General features: G+C 42.4%; 1 protein-coding gene and 1 long non-coding RNA gene across 4 annotated transcripts in view; one reads left to right on the forward strand and one right to left on the reverse strand.

Annotated features, from left to right (window-relative positions):
* PANK2 (pantothenate kinase 2) overlaps positions 1 to 10184 on the reverse strand; it is a 27009-nt gene extending 16825 nt beyond the window's left edge. The window contains exon 1 of one of the 2 annotated variants that reach the window (XM_077872338.1): positions 10017 to 10184. Coding sequence is in view for 1 of the 2 variants with exons in the window: in XM_077872336.1 (XP_077728462.1) it covers positions 9222 to 9498 (277 nt within the window). In the remaining variant the exon portion in view is untranslated. Of the gene's footprint in view, positions 1 to 9221; positions 9569 to 10016 lie in introns of those variants that run through there. The other variant, XM_077872336.1, reaches the window with a different exon arrangement.
* Positions 9754 to 11738, forward strand: LOC144298021 (uncharacterized). 2 transcript variants are annotated; one of them, XR_013365019.1, is made up of 3 exons: positions 9754 to 9830; positions 10113 to 10234; positions 10801 to 11738. It is a non-coding gene; the product is annotated as an uncharacterized LOC144298021 (long non-coding RNA). The 2 variants fall into 2 exon arrangements; XR_013365018.1 differs by lacking the exon at positions 9754 to 9830 and having other exon boundaries at positions 9905 to 10234.
* Positions 11739 to 22145: the final 10407 nt, after the last annotated feature.

Here is a 22145-nt window from a genome sequence, read left to right on the forward strand (position 1 = left end):
TGGGCAGAAGGCAGGTGCTCAACTGCTGAGCCACCCAGGCGTCCTCAAAAGAAATTTTCACACATGAAAGAGCTCAATGTTTACTAGTCAAAAACCTTCTCTAATTAGTAAATGCATTCCAATATTACAAAGAACCCAAAAGGTATGAGCGCTTTAAGAAACAATGATAAGCAAAGGAAGCAGCAATACATGTGACTTTCAAAAAAGTCAGCAATCTGGACTAAAATACATGATTTCAACACAGGAAGTTGAAGAAGGAAGAGAAAGGAGAGGGAAGTGAAGCAAACTGCAGGTTCTGTCTTGATGGAGGAAAGAAGACACACATTCTGATTAATTCTAAATAAAAAGAAAGAAGTGATGGTTTAAATGCATCAAAATTTACAGGTAACTCCAGAAGAAAAAAAAAATGAACATATGACCTTCAAACAACTATGGAAAAAAAATCAGTTCAAAAACAAAAACAGGGCAGCCCAAGTGGCTCAGCGCTCAGCGGTTTAGCGCCTGCCTACGGCCCAGGGCATGATCCTGGAGTCCCGGGATCAAGTCCCACATCGGGCTCCCTGCATGGAGCCTGCTTCTCCCTCTGCCTGTGTCTCTGCCTCTCTCTTTCTCTGTGTCTCTCATGAATAAATAAATAAAATCTTTATTAAAAAAAAAGATTTCTTTGAGAGAGAGTAGTGAGCATGCACACAAGTGGGAAGGGCAGAGAAAAAAGGGAGAGAGAATCTCAAGCAGACTCTGTGCTAAGCACAGAGCCTGATGCAGGGCTCGATCTCATAAGCCTGAGATCACAACCGGAGCTGAAACCAAGAGTTGGGCAATCAACTGCACCACCCAAGTGCCCCAAGCAGAAGGGCATTATTAAAAATAAAAGCAAGATGTAAATGAAATTAGAAAACACCATCACCATCATGAACAAAGCCACAGTAGAGCTGATCAATAAAATCAAAATTTTAAAAAGCCATTAAAACAGACAAATTTCTGGTATCCAAGAAAGAAGATACAGCTTTTCCTTAAAAAAAAAATAATAAAAAATTAAAATAAATAAATTCAAAGTTAAAAGAGTATATACCCATGGGGCACCTGGGTGGCTCAGTCGGTTGGTTAAGTATCTGCCTTCAGCTCAGGTCATGATCCCAGCATCCTAGGATGGAGACCCAAATCCCAGCTCAGCAGGGAGTCTGCTTCTCCCTTTCCCTCTCCCCTGCTTTTGTGCTCTCTCTTGATCCCTCACTCTCAAATAAATGTTTTTTTAATCAAAAAACAAAAGCACTGAGAAATTTTAAAAAGATGTCAAAGATCCACCACCTAAAGAACAAAAAAAGCACCAAGTCCTAATGGTTTCCAGGCAAACTTTTAAGAGCTTCTAGAGCACAGAAAAATCTAAAAAGATTCCTAAGTCATTCTAACCTCATATCAAAACTAGAAAAAAAAATATCTCACAACAAATTGTATTAAATTATTAAACAGGGGGACCCCTGGGTGGCTCAGCAGTTTGGCGCCTGCCTCCGGCCCAGGGTGTAATCCTAGAGACCTAGGATTAAGTCCCGCATCGGGCTCCCTGCATGGAGCCTGCTTCTCCCTCTGCCTGTGTCTCTGCCTCTCTGTGTGTGTCTCTCATCAATAAATAAATAAAATCTTTTTTAAAAAATACATAAATAAAAATTATTAAACAGCAGAATACAGTTATGCAGGAGGAGTAATACATCATGGTCAATAGAGATTTTTCTCAGTACACAAATGATGTTTTTTTCTTTCTTTTTTTTTTTTTTTTTTTTAAGATTTATTTATTCATTCATGAGAGACACACACAGAGAGGCAGAGATACAGGAAGAGGGAGAAGCAGGCTCCTCGCAGGGAGCCTGATGCGGTACTCAATCCCAGATCCCTGGATCATGCCCTGAGCCAAAGGCAGAGGCTCAACCACTGAGCCACCCAGGCATCCCCAAAAGATGGTTTTCACATTAGAAATTACCTCAACAGAGTCCAAAAAATTAAAATTGAGTATCAATTAAAATAACAGAACAGAAAAAAAAAAAAAAAAAAAGCCTGTAAAATAACAGAACAGGGCAGCCCCAGTGGCTCAGCGGTTTAGTGCCACCTTCGGCCCAGGGTGTGATCCTGGAGACCCAGGATTGAGTCCCACATCCGGCTCCCTACATGGAGCCTGCTCCTCCCTCTGCCTGTGTCTCTGCCTCTCTCTCACTCTCTATCTCTCATGAATAAATAAAATCTTTAAAAAATAAAGTAACAATAAAAAAATTTTTAGTATGTGGATAAAAAAAATATACAAATACCAATAGCTTTTCCTATATAATAAGCAAAACCCAACAAGAAAATGACATGGAAAATGTCACATATAACAATACCTAGAAATAAATCTTAAAACTATGTACAATCACTATTAAAATAGTGTACTGAAAATCATAGCAGTGTAAAGATGTACATTGTTCCAGGAAAAAGCATTGAGTATTACTAAAATGTCAATTCTCTTGACTAATGTCAAGTTAGTCTAACAATGTCAATGCAATTCTAAAGAGAACACTGTGATTGACTACCCCCAGCAGCCATTCCACATCAGTCCCAGGGATAGTCCTCAATCTTTTTTCACACCTACAAAAATTCTACGGACAGGCCTAACCCAGCCTGGCACAAGTCATGAAAGTCTGTCCCTGGCACTTACAAGAAAAGTTTCTTCACTTAAGAACACAAGAGCACTGAATATAATGGCAGCAAGGAAATTTGATTCCTGTTTTTCTATCTGCAGCACCATTCTTTAACTATCAACTGCCAACCTTGTGTTTACCAAAGACACAGCACTCCACCAACAAACATATCACATCAACAGGGTTGAAACCTGAAGGTTTGGACATATCTAAGACCAATGGAAGACTGTAAATTAAGCTTTACTCCCATTTCTTTAAGAAACTGAAACATTGGGATCCCTGGGTGGCGCAGCGGTTTGGCGCCTGCCTTTGGCCCGGGGCGTGATCCTGGAGACCCAGGATCGAATCCCACGTCGGGCTCCCGGTGCATGGAGCCTGCTTCTCCCTCTGCCTGTGTCTCTGCCTCTCTGTCTCTCTCCGTGTGACTATCATGAATAAATAAATAAAATCTTTAAAAAAAAAAAAAAAAGAAACTGAAACATTAATATATGGCTATTATATTTTAAATGATCATCTATTAACAGCCAAGCACTATATTAGACATTTGACTATATTAGCTTATTTAATGTTTGCAACAACCATATAAGGCAATTACTATAATCATCCCACTTTACAGAATAAAAAATGAAACTGTAGGGGCATCTGGGTGGCTCAGTCAGTTAAGCAACCAACTCTTGATTTTGGCTCAGGTCATGATCTCAGGGTCCTGGGATTGAGTACTGCGTCCAGCTCCACATGGGGTGTGGAACCTGCTTAAGATTCTCTCTCTCCCTCTCCCCCTTCACCCCCCTCCAAAAAAAGCAAAATAAGAAGACAGAAGTGCAAAAGAGCCCAACGTCACAGTCAAGAAAAGGCAGAGGTGGGACTCAATCTTAGACTTGCTAAAAAGCCTCTTTCCACAAGTACCTATACAAACCTAAGAGCACAGAACACATATAAATAAAATTAAAAAGCAGTTGAGTAAAAATCACTTACTTAAATAATTAGGAGGATCGACAATATATATAAAGAAAAATAAGGAGGGATGCCTGGGTGGCTCAGCAGTTGAGCGTTTGCCTTTGGCTCAGGGCAGGACTCCGGAGTCCCGGGATCAAGTCCCACATCAGGCTGCCTGCATGGATCCTGCTTCTCCCCCTGCCTAGGTCTCTGCCCACCTCTCTCTCTCTCTCCCTCACTCTCTCTCTGTGTCTCTCAAGAATAAGTAAAATCTTAAAAAAAAAAAAAAAAAAAAGGCTTAACCAAAACTCAGTTCATATGCTCATTATAGCCATTAACCACTTCAGGATTTTTCTGTGTACTCATCAAACCATTTACATATCCAAGAATGGAGAAACACTGAGAAGCATGGGAGGTCCATTAAACACAGGTTCTCTGATAATGGCTGTGAGAATTGTGTCGGACCACAAAATTGTTATTTCTCAACATTCAGCCTGTCCAAAGGGGTTTAGATTCCTATCACTGTCAGCAAGAGTGCCCCAGATATTATAATATAATGAACACTGTAATAAGCTTTCCAATACTTGTTCAAAACACTGTGCTTCTGGTGGGAAAAGTCATGGAAAAAGGAACTTTTGCTATATCACCACATTCTTCCTATCTCACCAACAGAACACCTATTTATCACTTCTAATTAGTGAGTCATACCATTAATTTTAGTGCATTTGCAACCCTTAGCCTATTTCCTGATGTAAGGCCTCATGGTACTCAATCTAGACAATCCATACTTGACTTAGGACACATTTCTAGAAAGAATTTACTCTCCATCACAGGTTTTACGTAAAACCATCTGTAGCATCATGTCTGTCTCATAATGGTTCTCAACAATTGAAATGCCTTCCAATGGAAAATAAATGGTTTATAAAAGTGTTCAATTTTCCAACATTACAACTACATCTTTACCAGACCACAACTGGTTAAGATATTGCAAACCCAAACCTCAAGGCTGGTCTATGCAGCAATCCTTGGCCCCACCTTAAAAGACATACTTTAATAATAATTATTCTTATTCCCAAAATAGTTTTAACTTGGTGACTAGATCCTTATAAAATATTATATATTATCAAACCACCAGACTCAATAATAAATTCTACATTCAGGAAATATAAACACACAAAACCTAATAAACTACTTAGAAACTAAAGATGGCTTCCACTTTTAGAAAGAAAACTTCAAGCCATTATTTAGAAAAGGGGTCTTCACATGGTAGTCAATCTTACTGACATAAACTGATAAAGAACATAATACAATGACAAAGAACAGTGCCTAAAAATAAAGATACCCCATGATATGAACCTGAAAAATGCTCACTAGGTTATATATTTAAGCCCAATAAACATCACTGTTCTTTTAAATGACCAGTCAAAATAACTATTCTTTTCTAACAGCCTACATTCTATTGTATTCCTTCTCTCTCCTTTTAACATGTGTTTAAGCAAAAGATTTTTAATAGTATACATCACTTCTTGCATACGATACCCCGTAGATAAAAAGAGGGCAGGGATACCAACACAGAACAAACATATTGCCTAAACGCATGATTCATACATATAGCCCCTAAAATAACATACCGTACCATTTTACACAGCTGCATAATTGGACTATTTTTAGGCCCTGCTTAATGCTTCACATTTGTTGTACATCCAGAATGAAGGGCCAAGTTACTTTGATTTCATTTAGATTTAAAGTTGATAAAGAGGTTAAAAAGCATCCTTTCCCATTCTGTCTCTCAAAAACAGGCTATAAAGCAACAGAAATCTTTTTTCCTGAGCTCCTAACAGGCAGCCTTTCCTAATTCCCCAGCTGAAGATGAAACACTGTACCTAATAAGGGGCAGTCTCCCAGGGCCCCAGCACCACCAATTCCATCCTGCCAATACTGATGCTCCCCAAAAGCCAAGGATAACCAATCCATTTGCCAGGCTAGTATCGTCAAGTTACAAACAAAAGCTTTATTTTCTAGATCAATGGCGGTTAAGGATACTCCATGACTGGTATGAGTCCAAAAGCAGTATGTCCCAAAGATCTCTCTGGCGTGCTACAACATGCTTGAGAGTCCCCTGCAAAGATCCAGCTCATGCCCCGACCCACAAGGCACTCTCATCGCAGGTTCCCACACCTCCTGCACATCTGCTGCACATGTGGGACCCTCAATTAAAATACATGTTCTCTTGTTACATGCCCTGTACACATTTGTCAAAATTGCACATTTTGCTGTATGTAACTATGCCTCAATAAAATTTAAAAGGTTAAACAGATGTTTAGACTCTTGCAGACCTGAAGGGTTTTTTTTAAGCTTCTGAGTGATTCCATGCGAGAACTGCTCTGCATTACACTGCATGTACCTTCCCCCACTCAAAAATGGGAAGAGTCAAGAACACTGGTCTGAAGTCAGACATCTAGAATCAAAAGACAGCTCCATTATCAACTCACTATTATGCCCTTGGACAAAGGACAAATTTCACTAACATTGTTTCTTCATCTGGAAATCCAGGATAAAAAAATACCTACCACACAGGATAGCTGTAAGACTTGAATGATATGCCTATAAAATATACAGCAGTATCTAACATAAACAAGTAAGCACTATATAGCTATCATTAGCATCTTTGTTTCCATCATGTTAAATCATTCTTTACTTGGTATTTCTCTCAATCTCTCAATCCTCAATCCTAGGAGACAGTCCACCTAATCTAAAACTTCCAAAGAACTTCTTAGCCAGAGACATGCCTAGCCTCCCTAATGCCTGTGTTAAGTCCAGGATGAGAACAGGTTTGAGAATCACACTGCTCTAGGGAACATGTGTAGCAAACAGGACTGCAACCAGGGCCCACAAGAATTCCTAAAATAAAATGAGTAGCTCCTTCTAGTTTCAAATGACAACTAGTCTCCTCCCTTTAGACAAGTATTGTAAGGACATCAGAACCGGGCTTGTTAATCTCAAAAGAATGGTGGCACCACCCTATACCCAACTTTCCCAAAGATAAAATCAGAGATTTAGTCTTTTTTCAATTTTCTCAAAGTTAAAAACCATTCTTGGAGGGTTCAGCAATCAACAGGATGCCTCTCCATCTAACAGGTACATCCCTGAGTAGTAAAAGAAAAAACAAATGGAAGAACAATACTTTATTTCTTTGGCAGGTCTCATTACCTGAGAGAGAGCTTTCATGATTTATCACAGAAAGCAGTAAAGGGAACCATGGCAAATATCAGACATAAAAACAAAAAATAAGTCCTACAACGTATTTGTCTTCGTTCCTTAAAAGATATCTCAAAATCACCTTATATGCTACCCCATTCCCCATTATAGTCTAAACCAGAGTTTTCCAGAGCTGTCTAAGCCACCTGTACCTACACAATACGACTTTTAAAATGCAGCTTCTTAGAACTCTCTCCAGATTCTGATTTTTAAAAAAAAGTTGGACCCACGGAATCTTCATTTTTAACTTCCAAGGTCATTTTTATGTTCAAAATTTGGAAGCACTTCCACAGTAGCTAGAAATTTTCACCACCAGGTAAACCTTGAATACAAAAGATGAAGATTATGCTTGGATTTAGAGCAATGAAGAAACAGCTAACAGAATATGAACAATTTAATAAAGCACAGTGGTTAAGAGGATGTATGAAGCTGGACTTCCTGAATTTACATCTCTATTCCACCTCTCAAAAGCCATTTTACAAGAGGCAAATGTGCCAGAGTTTTTTCATCTGTAAAATGAAATACTACCACCTACCTCAGAGTTATGAGTACTAATGAGTCATTAAAGCTCTCAGAAGAGTTCAAAAAAAAAAAAATTTTTTTTTGAGGAGTGCTACCCTTGAATTTTTTTTTTTAAAGATTTATTTATTATAGACAGAGAGAGGCAAAGACACAGGAGGGGGGAGAAGCAGGCCCCATGTCAGGAGCCCGAAGTGGGACTCGCTGGGTGGTTCAGAGGTTTGGCGCCTGCCTTTGGCCTGGGGCGCGATCCTGGAGTGCAAAAATTTTTAAGAGTACCTGAACACTGCAAACACCCAAAATACAATACTCACTTAGAATCCTTATGGCCGGGGATCCCTGGGTGGCTCAGCGGTTTAGCACCTGCCTTCTGTCCAGGGCGTGATCCTGGAGTCCCGGGATCGAGTCCCACATCAGGCTCCCAGCATGGAGCCTGTTTCTCACTCTGCCTGTGTCTCTGCCCCTCTCTCTCTCTCTCTGTGTGTCTCATGAATAAATAAATAAAATCTTAAAAAAAAAAAAAAAAAAGAATCCTTATGGCCAATGGCCAAAAAGAGCTGGCTGCACGGCTGGGATTCTTATTTGCTAAGTCTCTGGAATTTACATCCATTTCTAACAATGTAGTACAAAACCATTAAGGAATATTGTACATTGCTTAAAAATCAGATGCTTATCAAATAAAAAAACAGACCAGGTAACTGGCTCGAAAAATGATATAGGTTGAAAGCAGTTAATCCCTCTTCCAATAGAAAAGGACAAAATAATCGAGACTCCCAAATTTTTCACAGCGAAACAGGGCCACATTTAACATTTAATCATCCAACCGCAGAAGATAAAAGTAAAGCAACCAGGTGGTTGGGCTAAGATAGAAGATAAAGACCTCACACTCATCCTGCCACTTTCCCTCACTCTTATAATCTGCATTTAAAACAAGCTGATTTCCTGAAAGAGAAATTTGGCAACGACAGAAAAAAAAATCTAACCCTATGTAAAATGACACTATGTGATAAAGCTCATACTAGAGTATTAAGACAGTGGATACTTTCAACAGTAGCAAGGGCTGCTAGACAAGAGCACCTGAAACGAAGACCTGAAAAGCAAAGGAAATATCTGGACTAGACCACAATGCAGAAAAAGCAGCCTGATAATAAAATGAAGAAACGGATTCTCCGGAAAGAGCACGTGCAACTGCCAAGGCGAGATTCCCTCAAAAGATAAAGCCTTCATGCCCAGAATGCTACAGTCCTGAATCGTGAGTATCAGCAAATAAATGCAAAGAAAACAGACGTATCTGGCGAGAAATGACCCGAATTCTCACGGGAGGAAAAGCAGCCAAAGCTTAAGTGCACAGAATACGGAATCCAGTTTTAGGCCTGCAAGCAACTCAAGGGCCAGTTAATCATTTTCCAGGAAGCCTGAAATCTTCAGATTAAAGGGATTGGAAACCCACGGAAGACAGACATTGGCGATTCAAAGGATTGAGGGGGAGGGGAGGCGGTGGAAAGAGTCAAAAGCAGCCTACCCAGGGATAAAATCACGTGACTCGCGGGCAAAGACTACCCAAGGAGCCAGGAGCTAAGGGGCGGGAGAGTCCTGGGTAAAGCCCCTCCACTTCCCTAACCCGGGAGCGCGGACCAATGCGCGCGAGGGCTGGGGGCGGGCGGGGCCCGAATCCCCGATCCCCCCGAGCTTGCACCCAAGGCCTCCAGTCGGCTGTCAGCCCCTGCACCAACCTGGGGCCACCGTGCGGGGGCACTGTCCCCGCACCGGCGCGCGGGAAAAACGGCGGCCGGGCCGGAAGGGGGCAGGGCGAGTCGCGAGGACGACCCGCCGGGCACTTACGCTGCCGCTTCTTCCTAAGGCTTTCGACGCGCTGGCGGGAGACCGAGGGGGCGCCGCTGTAGGAGCCAGGCCGGCTTCGCCGAACGCCCTCCGCCGAGGCCGAGGCCGAGGCCGAGGCGCCGACGGGGGGCTCCGACGCGCTGCTCGCCCGGCGCCGCAGCAGCTCCCGCCGCCGCCCACCAGGCCCTCCGGGCGCCGGCTCCCCCGCCGACGAGGCGGAGGCGTCGGCCGCTCTGCCGTGGCGCTCCGTGGCCATGCCGAGCCGGCCCGCTCCCATCCGCAGCAGCCACCGCTGCCGCCCGAGCCAGGCCCCCAGCGCCGAGCCCCTCGTCGCCTCCTCCGCGGCAGCCCAGCCCGAGCAGAAGCGCACCCTCCGCCGGCCGCCTCTTCCGTTGCGCCAACGCGCAGCAAGCCAATCCGCATAGGCCGGGGGCGGCACGACGGCCTCGCGCCCAATCGTCTCCCTCCCTCGAGGCGGATCGACCGCGCCTCCGTCCAATGAAAGGCTCCCGGGCCGGGGCGGGGCGGAGAGCGGCGGGGGAGGGGATCCGCGCTCGGCCGCTGAGAGGCGGTGTTGCCGAGGGGAGCGTGATGGCGGCGCCGCCCAAGGTGGGTGGAGGGGCCGGCGCGCCCGCCCCCGCAGGTGGACGGACAGGTGCGCGCCCGGGCCTCCGCGGCCCCCGCCCCCCCCCCCGCCGCGGCGGGGCTCTCGCGGCCCGCACCCTCCTCCCGCCCAGCGCTGTGCCCCCCGGCGTCTGGCCGTTGGCGGGGAGGGAGGCTTGAACCGCGGCTGACCTTAGCCTTTGTCCGTCGCCTCGGTGCCGCCGTTGCCGTCGAGACCGCCAGCCCCTCCGCGCTACATTTTTTTTTTACCACCGCTCGGTCCCCCAGCGCGGCCACGGGCGCGTCAGGGCCGAGCCCCGCGCCGTTCCGCCTGCGTCGGAGAAATGTTCCGGGTACCAGAAGGAATGAAAGGACTTGGGGCTGGTCTCCATGGCAACTGGGAGAAAGAGGTGGGTTATAAATCCGTCGCCACTCTCCGGTGCTGAAGGCGGGGGTGTGGGAGCCGGGGAGTGGGGTTGGCCTTGAAGGACGGTCTGTTCTCCTTTTCGGTGCGGCGCCCTGGGGGGACGTAGATCTGGTGGCTCCCTTGGAGCCTGGGTCGTTAGGAGTGCGGGCGCGCGCGTTAATCGTTATCTTCCCTTTGCAGGGGGGTGGGAGGCGGCGGGACCATAGTCCTCTCCAGCCCTGAGGTAGTGACCACTCATCTACCGAAGGCCCTTTCAACCATTCCTCTCCAAAGGCTACCCTAGCCTGAAATGATCCCGCCTTGTTCTTTACCCTCAAGGCACTCCCTCGCTCCATCAAGTTGAGCGGGACAGTGGGCTTTTCTAGCTTGCTAATCATTGGTAAGTGCCTCCCTTGGGACGCTGCAATGTTCCTTGGACGATAGCCCTCATTTTGTTCACCTTTCCAGTAGTGACTGCTAGTAGCCGGCTGAACAAAAAAAAAAAAAAAAAAAAAGATGAGCTTCTCTATTGCCTGTTGAACAAAACTAACCATGTTCCCTCCAAACTAGCCCCCCTCACTGTAGGGATAACTCTGGAAACCCTATATCCAAACTCTGGAAATTCCAGCTCCTGCAAGAAGCCACCCCAGATGGATCCTACAAGAACCAAGAACACCTGTAGCTAGTCTTCTAAATCTCGGTGCCCAGTGTGGCCTGTCTACCACCCCCCCACCACCACCAATATAGTCCTCCTTAACCTGAGGGAGCTTTCATCCAAGCGGTGAGTTCTGAAGAATCAGGAATCACTCTCATCATCCAAGGCTGCCAAGATGACCCCCAAGAGCAAAACAACACCTGAAATATGGTAGTTTGGTTTTTGGCTTTTACAGTGTACAAAGTGCCTTTACATGTCATTTAATCCTCCCAGCATCACTGGGACGATGAAGAAAACTTAACCAGAGGCACACAGCTTAAAAAATGACAGAGCCTGGATTCCTGAGAAGTTCACCTGCTCTCTGCCTTCCAGTAACCAAAAGACACAGATTCAGTAAAATTCCAATAAGTTACTAGAAGGCGTTTTGTCCTCCCAAATAAATATGTCTCTCTACTCTCTGGTGTGAACCTACAGTTTGTGGCTATCATTGAAGTTTATCCAAAATAACAGATGAAGGATACGCTAATGGCAAGACGTTTATAATCCTAAATGAAAACTGCAAATAAATTGAGCAAAAGTAACCAGACATGAAAGAATACATACCGTATGATTTTTATAAAGTTCAACGTTAATAAAAGATGTTAGAAGTCAGGATGATGGTGTTTTGTGGGGGAAAGGGAAGAGTAGTGATGACAGGACAACAGAGAGACTTCTCTAAGACTGGGAGTGTTCATTTTCTGTAGTCTCGGTGGTGGCTACGTAGGTGTGTTCACTGTAATATGTCATCAAGACGTTCACTTGTGCACTTTTCTGTATGTTTTACTTAAATAAAACATTTATTTTAAAAAAATAACTTGAAGATTTGTCCTGGAGCATCGTTGGTTTTTGGGAGTTTTGTTTTTCCAAAAGTTCATACGAAAGTAGTGATTAAGAGGTTTCCTTTCTCTCTGGTTATTATAACAGTTTATAGGGAGAGTATCATTAAGTATCATTTTCTCAGTTATTTACCCTTGGGGAGAACCAGCTTTCTGGTATCACACCAGAATAAGAACCACTGAGGTCATAGTAAGCATAGTGTTTTGGAGGAACTAATCAAATTCTAAAGTAATAATTTGCAGATCTAGAGCCATTTCAGTGACAAAACATCACACAGAATACACATCTACCATATTAGGTGCCTTTTGCTAGGTCAGAAATAAGCCCAAAACTTAGTGGCTGAGTAATAAATATATATTATCTCAGTTTCTGTTGGTCAAGAATTTAGGAGTAATTAGCTGGGTGGTTCTGGCTGGGGGTGTTTCATGAAGTTGCAGTCATTTGAGGGCATATGGGCTGGAGGATCCACTTCCAAAATGGCTTATTCACGTGACTGGCAAGCTGTAACTAGCTTTTGGCGGGAGGCCTCAGCTCCCACAACATGGGCAGGCCTCTTCATTGGGTTGCTTGAGTGTCCTCACAACATGACAGCTGGCTTCTCCCAAAGGAAAAACATGGAGAAGTCACAGTATCTTTTAAGATCTAGCCTAGGAAGTCATACTCCCATCATTACTGCAATATGCTATTATACAGATCAGCCCTCTTCAAAGTAGTTTATACTACACAAAGATGTGAATACCAGGAGGGAGAGAGTCATTGGAGGCCATGCCCTCTGGCCCCCAGAGGATGTGAAAAGATTCACATCCTCATCTCTTAGAACTTTCTAAGAGCCAGGGGCCAGACCATCTCTGAATGTAGAGCTTTCTTGCAGCTAAAGTAGAGCATCACTGGGGAGTAAAAAATTAAAAGTATGATCACAAGAGTACCAAGCCACAGAGATCTAGACCAACTTCTTTCCCCTTTCACTGGTCTGTATTAGTGCCAGGAAGGTGAAAAGCATAAAATCAGGCCCCTTTCAAACACAAGGTCTTTTTTCCAGAGTATAATGGTGTGGAGAATTTGGGAAAACCTTACTTACTATCTCTCCCTATTCATAAAGATGAAAAAAACATAAAGTTAGTAAGCCCCTAGACATTATTCCAGGGCCTGACCCCTGGCCCAGAATCCACTACTGAAGAGGGATAGGAATGTATGTTATATGTGCATGTACACACACACAGTATAGCTAGCATGTGGCATTCTGGTGGTCTCACCAGGGCTCACAGGCAATGTGAAAGTGTTGTCTGCTTTCAGACATAAGGCTTAACTTGTCTCAGGGGAAGAGAGACAGAAATATCCAAGATGAGGGACGGCTGGGTGGCTCAGCGGTTGAGCATCTATCTGCCTTTGGCTCAGGGCGTGATCCTGGGGTCCTGGGATCAAGTCCTGCATCGGGTTTCCTGCATGGAGCCCGCTTCTCCCTCTGCCTGTGTCTCTGCCTCTGTGTGTGTGTGTCTCTCGTGAATAAATAAAATCTTAAAAATCCAAGATGAAATAGAGTTTAGAGCAACTCAGAGTTTCCTAGACATGGAAGATCCTATCCCTTCCCAAGTATTAAAAGGCTTGAAAACTTTTCTTTTTTCAAGCTCACAACCTTTCTTATCTTTTTTTTTTAAAGATTTTATTTATTTATTCATAGAGAGAGAGGCAGAGACACAGGGAGAGGGGGAAGCAGGCTCCATGCAGGGAGCCCGATGTGGGACTTGATCCCCAGTCTCCAGGATCACACCCAAGGCTGCAGGCAACGCCAAACCGCTGTGCCACCAGGGCTGCCCCTTTCTTATCTTTAAATATCCCTGATTTGGATACTATTACCAGATAACAACTAATGACTTAGCACTACGCTCAAATAAGTCTGGGAAATATAAGGTAAGCTTAAGTGCTTCTTCTTAAAGCTTTTAATACGCTGAAGGGCATGATGTATCTCCAAGAGGAAGCTGAGGTATGTAGCTATCTTCCAAATGTAATTGACCGTGGAATCCTTTTTTTCACAGAATCTTTTCCTTAGACACACTTTGGGAAATTCATCTCTGGATATACAAATCACTCGCATCTCTGTTATATTAAAGACAGGAAAGATCTAGTTCTTTCCGTTTTGAAAGCCTGGTGGTGGGACGCGTGGGTGGCTCAGTGGTTGACCATCTGCCTTCAGCTCGGTCATGATCCCGGGGTCATGGAATCAAGTCCTGCATTGGGTTCCCCATGGGGAGCCGACTTCTCCCTCTGCCTGTGTCTCTGCCTCTCTCTCTGTATGTCTCATGAATAAATAAAATCTTAAAAAAGAAAGCCTAGTGGCTTACTTATTTTTAGAGAGGAAAAGGGGCAGAGAAAGAATTTTTAAGATTTTATTTATTTATTCATGAGAGACACACACACAGAAAGACAGGAAGAGACACAGGCAGAGGGAGAAGCAGGCTCCATGCAGGGAGCCTGATATGGGACTCGATTCTGATGTGGGACTCAATCCCGGGTCTCCAGAATCACCCCCTGGGCTGAAGGCTGAGCCACCCGGGCTGCCCAGAGAGAGAATCTTAAGGTGGCTCATGCCCATCGCTGAGCCCAACATGGGGCTCCATTTCACGACCCTGAGATCATGACCTGAGCCCAAATAAAGAGATGGATGCTTAACTGACTGAGCCATCCAAGTGCCCCAGGTTGACCACTATTATTATCTTTATCCCCAATTAAACCTTCAGTAGCCCACCGCCACCCTACCCCTGTTACCTGCAGCTTCACTTTCCCAGGCTTTAGGGACTTGAAGTAGTCAGCCAGGGCCTTGAGTAGATGATCTTCCTTCTGAAATACTGTCAGAAGGTCACTAGTAGCCAATGGCTACATCACAACACTTACACCATTCCTCTCACTTCATCTCATCACGTTGGTATTTTATTATCACATCACAAGAAAAAGGGTGAGTGCAGTCTAATAAGAGGCCACATTGATATAACTTATTATGATAAGCTCTTATAATTGTTCTATTTTGTCATTATTGCATTAATCTCCTACTGTGCCTAATTTATAAATTAAACTTTATCATAGGTGTGTATTGACAGGAAAAACCTGTATATATAGGGTTTGGTACTATCTCTGGTTTCAGGAATTCACTAGGGGTCTTGGAACATATCCATTGCAGACAAGGAGAAACCATCTTTGTAAAAGCATCTATTTTCTGAAAACAAGTTTGTTCTCTTTCAACTTAGCTCCCCTTTCCTCAGTTCTCTTAATAGCACTGCCATTTCTGTTCCTCTAGGCAAGTGAATCTTCCCTCTCATGTCCCCCTTGAGTCCAGCACTGTTCAATAGAAATATAATGAAAACCACATGTGTAATTTAAATTTCCTAGTGGCCACATATTTAAAAGTAAAAAGAAATGGGCGAGGGGATCCCTGGGTGGCTCAGCAGTTTCGCGCCTGCTTTTGGCCCAGGGCGCGATCCTGGAGTCTCCCATCGAGTCCCGCGTCGAGCTCCCTGCATGGAGCCTGCTTCTCCCTCTGCCTGTGTCTCTGCCTCTCTCTCTCTCTCTCTATGTCTATCATAAATAAATAAAAATAAATATTTAATAAAAAATGGGCAAAATTAATTTTATTAGTATATTTTATTTAACTCAAAATATCCAAAACGTTAGTATTTCAACATGTGGCACTAGTCACATTAAAAGTGATCAATAAAAAAAAAAATAAAAAATAAAAAAAAATAAAAGTGATCAATAGGGGAACCTAGCTGGGTCAGTATGAAAAGCACACAACTCTTGATCTCTGAGTTGTAAATTCAAGCCCAATATTGGGTATAGAGATTACTAAAACTAAATAAACAACAACAAAAAATATGATCAAGGGACACCTGGGTGGCTCAGCAGTTGGGCACCTGTCTTTGGTTCAGGTAGTGATCCCACGATCCAAGATCAAGTCCTGCATTGGGCTCCCTGGGAAGAGCCTGCTTCTCCCTATGCCTATGTGTCTCTCTCTCACTCTGTGTCTCTCATGAATAAATAAATCTTTACCAAAAAAAAAAAAAAAAATGTGGTCAATAGCCACAAGTGTCTAATTTGATAAAATTAGACCAAAAAAAAAAAAAAAAAAAGCTCTGCTCATTAACTTATTTCAGTTGCCTCCTAAATGTTTGTTCTGCCTCTGGTTTACTTTCCAGGCCCACTGCTCCCAGATTAATCTCATTAAACCAATGTTCTGATATAATCTCTCCTGTTTTAAAGGTCTTCATGAGGGGTGCCTAGGTAGCTAGGTCCGTTGAGCCTCTGACTCTTGATCTCAGCTCAGCTCTTGATCTCAGGGTCACAAATTCATTCCCCACCTTGGGCTCCACGCTATGTGTGGGGCCTACTTAAAAAAAAAAAAAAAGAAAAAAAAAAACTTTCAGTGGCTTCTTGGCCTACAGAACAAAGTCCAAAACACTTAACATCCAAGGAGTCCCACATTTAGCATCTTTCCATTTTTCCTCATTACTTTCCATATGCTTGCACAGTGTGTTCTAGCAAAATGAATCTCCCAGTTCTCCAGACAGACTCAATTCTTACCCAGATGTAAAACTCATCCTTCATCTATACGAAATTCCTTCCCACCACACTTCTGCATAATCAAAATTCAACCCAACTTCCATGGCTTAGCCCCAAAGATACCTCCTTCTTAAAGTCTTCACTGATTACAACAGTTAGCTATGAACCTTCCAATATTTTATAATGTGTCACTCAATTACATGTATCACATACTTCCCTATTTTAACATTCTTGGTGTACATGTTTTATAATCTCAGATTATGAGAACTATTAGGATAAAAACTGACATCTTCATATTCCCCACAGTGCCTTTCACAGAGTAATACACAGTGTGTTAACAAATGATCACAGTAGCAATAACAATTTTGGGATCCTTTAAAATACTAACATCTTTGTAGTAGACAATGTTTCATACCTAACGCCTCCCAATCATTCCCTCTTCTCCCAGAAATCCCTCTATCTACCTGTCAATTAGACCCCAAGGGCCATGTTTGTATTGGAAAAACACACCACCTTGAAACAGGGACTCACTTCTCAAAGTGTGATGCCACATCCCCCATGCAGGCAAAGGAACAGAGAAAGCTGATCTATGGAGAGACCCAAGAATGAACAGATGCACAGAGCAAAACAGAAAAACAAGAGTACTTTCCCAGTTCTCCCAGTCCTGCCCATTTTCATCCTTTCCTGGGCTGATTACTTTCCTATCTTTGGGTCCCTTCCTATAACATTAAAATATTTTAAAGTATTTTTTGTCTCCCTCACTCTTTTTTTCCTAAGTCTAGCTTAACATTGTTTTCTCTTACTTGGAACCAGAGTCTTAAAAACAATAATGATGGAAACCAAGCCCTCATTTTGAAGGCTACTTATCCTGTCCTCTCCCATGATCCACTATTCTGAGTGAAAGCGTTGCTACCGTAAGGGCTCAGAGCCTATTTCTCAAGGATCCTCAGATTTCAGGCAGCTGAAGAGACAAATACAACAAGAGGAATATTATCTACCTTATTTTGGCAGATGGAGGCTACTGCAGAACTTTATTGTCCTGTCCTTAAAGAATCCCTGTCGCTGGTCAAATTCACTGAAAGAGAACACCCATCTATATTATCACTAAGTTTTTAATACTTCCCAGGTGATCCCAATGTGCAGTCAATGCTCAGATGGAGTTCTCTAGGCTAGCTTTGCTTTGGCATAATTAGTAGTTTGTAAGAAATGCAGAATCTCAAGTCCCACCCCAGACCCACCTTATCTGCAATTGTAGCAAAAGCCACAGGTACATACATACATACACACATACATACATACATACATACATACATACATACATACATAGATGTATTCAAGTCTGGGAAGCACTAGTTTAGAACACAGGCTTTGGAGTCAGCCAGACCTTGGTCCTGATCCTACCTGCACCAGCTGAGTGATTTGGGGTAAGCTGCTTAACCTAGCTACACCTCAGCTAATAAAGGATGACAGGTCCACACAATGGAATACTATGCAGCCATCAAAAGGAATCTGTAGTATCTTTAGATACTATGGAGGGTTTCCCACACTATTCTAACTGAAAAAAGTGTGAGTGTATATTGTCTATTTTAACAGAGAGATAAATGTAATGAGCTTTGGGGAAAGTTAAGTAAGATAATATATGTAGAGCAGTTAGAACTGTTTCTGGTAGGACACCTGGGTGGCTCAGTCAGTTTAGGTGTCTGTCTTAGCTCAGGTCCTATTCTGAGGGTCGTGAGTTTGAACCCTATGCTCCATGATCAGCATAGAGCCTGCTTAAGATCCTCTCTCTCCCTTTCCCTCTACTCCCCACTCCCTGTGCTCACGCTCTCGCTAAAAAAAATAATAAAATATTTTTTAAAAAATTCAAGTATTATGAAACCTCACATCATTTAACTTTCCCTGATTGTCATTTTTGCTTTTATAATTGCTGTGTTGAATTCATTTTCCAAACAAGGTCAACTTACTGCATTTCATTGCTTTGTCTCTTAAATCTTTTTTAACCTGTTTCCCTCCATTTACTTTCTTTGTACTTTATTTATTGAATAAACCAGGTTGTTTGCCCTACTGGATTCAGCAACTATTACTGATACTGCTTAATGGTGATACAGCCAATATTTTATTAGGGACTGCAAAATTGTGATATTCTAATTCTTTTGTCTCTTCTGCACTTAGTTAACTGGAATTCTTTCATAAAGCAGAAGTTTCCCCATTAGCTCTTTGGTATCATGAAGTACAACTTGTACAAAATTGTCTTTTTCTTTTTTAAGAGTTATTTATTCACTTGAGAGAGAGGGAGAGAGTTGTGGGGAGGGGCACGGGGAGAGGTATAGACTCCCAAGCAGACTCCATGCTGAGTGTAGAACCCAATTCAGGCCTCAACTCCATTATCCCATAATAGAGCCAAAAACAAGAATCAGACTCTCAACTGACTGTGCCACCCAGGGGCCCCTGACTCTTTTTTAATTTTTTTAAAGATTTTATTCTTAAATAATCTCTTCACTCAACATGGTCTTAAAAAAAAAAAAAGTTGCATGAGGTACCTTGGGTGGCTCAGTCTGATGAGTGCCTGACTCTTGGTTTTGGCTCAGGTCATGATCTCAGGGTAGTAAGATCAAGCTCCTTGTAGGACTCCAGGCTGGGCATAAAGCCTGTTTGATATTCTCTCTCTCCCTCTCCCTCTGCCCCTATTCAAGCTCACTCTTTCTTTCTCTGTCTCTGTCTCTCTTAAATAAATAAATAAATAAATAAATAAATAAATAAATCTTTAAAAAAAAAAAAAAAGATCAAGAATTGCATGCTCTACCAACTGAGCCAACCGGGCATCCTGTTTTGTTTTTGTTTTTGTTTTCAAGGCAGGATTGATTCTTTATTTACCAGTTTTCAGAATTAATTGGTTTTCTAACATCTTCTAGAGGTGACTAATGAATTATTTTCTCTTTAGTGTTATTATGAACTCATGCATTTTAAAACATATTCGATGAATTTCAATCCATTGGAATCACTCTTATTTTTTGATGTTCAAATTGTCCCACAGTTGGCCAATGGAAGCCCTTCAGATTGACTCCATTATCATTTAAACATGATACTAGTAGTCTTTTTTAAGATTTTATTTATTTATTCATGAGAGAGAGACAGAGAGAGAGAGAGAGGCAGAGACACAGGCAGAGAAGCAGGCTCCATGCAAGGACCCCGAGGTGGAACTTGATCCCAGGACTCCAGGATCACACATTGGGCCGAAGGCAGGCACTAAACCACTAGCCACCCAGGGATCCCCAATACTAGTAGTCTTAAATAACTTTCTTGCTCTCTGGTATGACAAGAGGTTCCAGCCTCACCTCTATAAATTTCCTGTCCAGGTCTTGAATCAGACATTTTTCCGAGGAGTAATTGTTCCTATCGGTAAGAAATGATGTTTAGAAGCCACAATTTGAACAGCAGGAATGCACATTGCTACTGGCTTATTCACTGTTTCTAGGCCCTTTTGACAGAGCTGGAAAATGTATTTTTTTTAATTTTTATTTATTTGACAGAAGGAGAGAGAGAGCACAAGCAGGAGGAGCAGGAAGGGGGGAAGCAGGCTCCCCACTGAGGAAAGAGCCCAATGTGGAGCTTGATCCCAAGACCCTGGGATCATGACCGGAGCTGAAGGCAGACACTTAACTGACTGAGCCACTGAGGAGCCCCAGAAAAGAAAAAAAAAAAAAAAATATATATATATATATATATATATATATACACACACACACACATACATATGTATATGTTTTCTTAAGATTTTATTTATTTATTTGAGAGAGAGAGAACAGAGGGAGAGTGAGGGGGAGAAGCAGACTCCCCGCCGAGCAGGGTGTCCAATGCAGAGCTCAATGCCAAGACCCTGAGACCATGACCCAAGCCAAAGGCAGATGTCTAACCAGCTGAGCCACCTAGGTGCTCCAGGAAAGTATATTTTTAAAGAGAAAAATGTATCACACATTTATACTGAAATTGTTCCATTCATTTTTAAGGCTATAGAATTTTTACTTAATTTCTTTGGTTTTATATTTCTCTTTTAGCTTGCCCTGAAAATCTAAGTTCTTAATGATATTCACTACTTATTTGCTTTATCATTAGAGATAATAGCTTCAGAATAAAAATATCAATATTATTACCAAGAAGATGATTACTAAATACTATTGAAGATTTCTTTGCAGTTTTTTTTTTTTTATCCTAAGGATATATTGCACTAGGAATGAAAAATCAAATTGTTGTACTTTAAAGTTGAAATTAGGGGAACCCTGGGTGGCTCAGCGGTTTAGCACTGCCTTCAGCCCAGGGCCTGATCCTGGAGAGCTGGGATTGAGTCCCGTGTCTAGCTCCCTGCATGGAGCCTGCTTCTCCCTCTGCCTGTGTCTCTGCCTGTCTCTCTCTCTCTCTCCCTCTCTCTCTCCCTCTGTGTGTGTCTCTCTCTGTGTTTCTCATGAATAAATAAATAAAATCTTTAAAAAATTTAAATTAAATTAAAAAGTTGAAATAATTTATCTCTGTGTGATTCAGGCATTAATTCAATACACAATTGAGTTCTTTTTGCCCCATTTTGATTTAATTTTAGAGATATAAAAAATATTTTTAAGTTATATTTATTTAAGTCATCTCTCTACCCAACATGGAAGTGATCACTTCCCATAACTTTTGTAAATTACACTCAAGGACAATTTACCAGGACACAGGGACCATTGGGAGTATCATTGTAGAAGTTTTCTGCTATAGAAAGGGAAGTTGGCTATAATCTGCAACAGAGCATATGTATGAATTCTTTGTCTCAACAATCCCATTTCTAGAAATCTAAGCCAAAGAAACATTGGCAAAAATAAAGATGTATGTACAAGGCCAATCATTATGGCACACTTTGTAAATAACAAAAGACTGGGGGGCATCAAGGTGGCTCAGTTGGTTAAGCGTCTGCCTTCAGCTCAGGTCATGATCCAGGATCCTGGCATAGAGCCTAACATCTATCTCCCTGCTCAGCAGGGAGTCTGCTCCTCCCTCTCCCTCTACTGCTTCCCCCAGCTTGTGCTTTCTCACAGGCATGTGTACTCTCTCTCTCTCTCAAATAAAATAAAAATAAAATCTTTATTAAAAAAATACCAAAGACTGGAAATAACCCAGGTGTCCATTAATAGGATATCGGCCGAATAAACCATGGTATCAGTGCTTCACAGTTGTACGTGAGAATGAGAAATATCATACTGCTATGGACTGAACTACATGATGTTTAGTTAAAAGAAAAAAACGTGGAAAATGTATAATCTTTTATTTAAGAAAAAAGCGAAGCTTTTAGTTGAGTTGGGTCTTGGTATCCCATATGACTACTGGGAGAGGACTTGAAAAGCTTGGGCCTGATCTCCTTTGGACTTTGCCCCACATAGCTTTCCCTCTGCTGATTTTGTTTTGCATCCTTTCCTTGTAATAAATCTTAGCCACGAATATTACTAAAACGAAAAGACTTGGACTGGAATCTCTATTTTCATGAAAGAGTAAACCAAAAATTAATTGAAAAATTGGTTACCTATAAAGAAAGGGCAAAAATGGAAAGGAAGGTTCAAGGATAGAAACTAGACTTTTCTTCATGTACCTTCTTTCGTAGATTTGACTTCGGAACCATGTTACCATTTTATATAACTCTATAACAAAGTTAAATTTATGATGTTTTATATCTTGGGCACCTGGTTGGCTCATTTGGATGAGCATGTGACTCTTAATCTTGGGATCATGAGTTTGAGATCCTGGGGTCATGACCTACTGGGAATTAATCAAGATAAGAAGCTTCTGCACACCGGAGGAAACAACAAAACTA

This window comes from Canis aureus, chromosome 26 (genome assembly GCF_053574225.1).
Source record: "Canis aureus isolate CA01 chromosome 26, VMU_Caureus_v.1.0, whole genome shotgun sequence".
In the NCBI taxonomy this organism is placed as follows: Eukaryota; Metazoa; Chordata; class Mammalia; order Carnivora; family Canidae; genus Canis; species Canis aureus.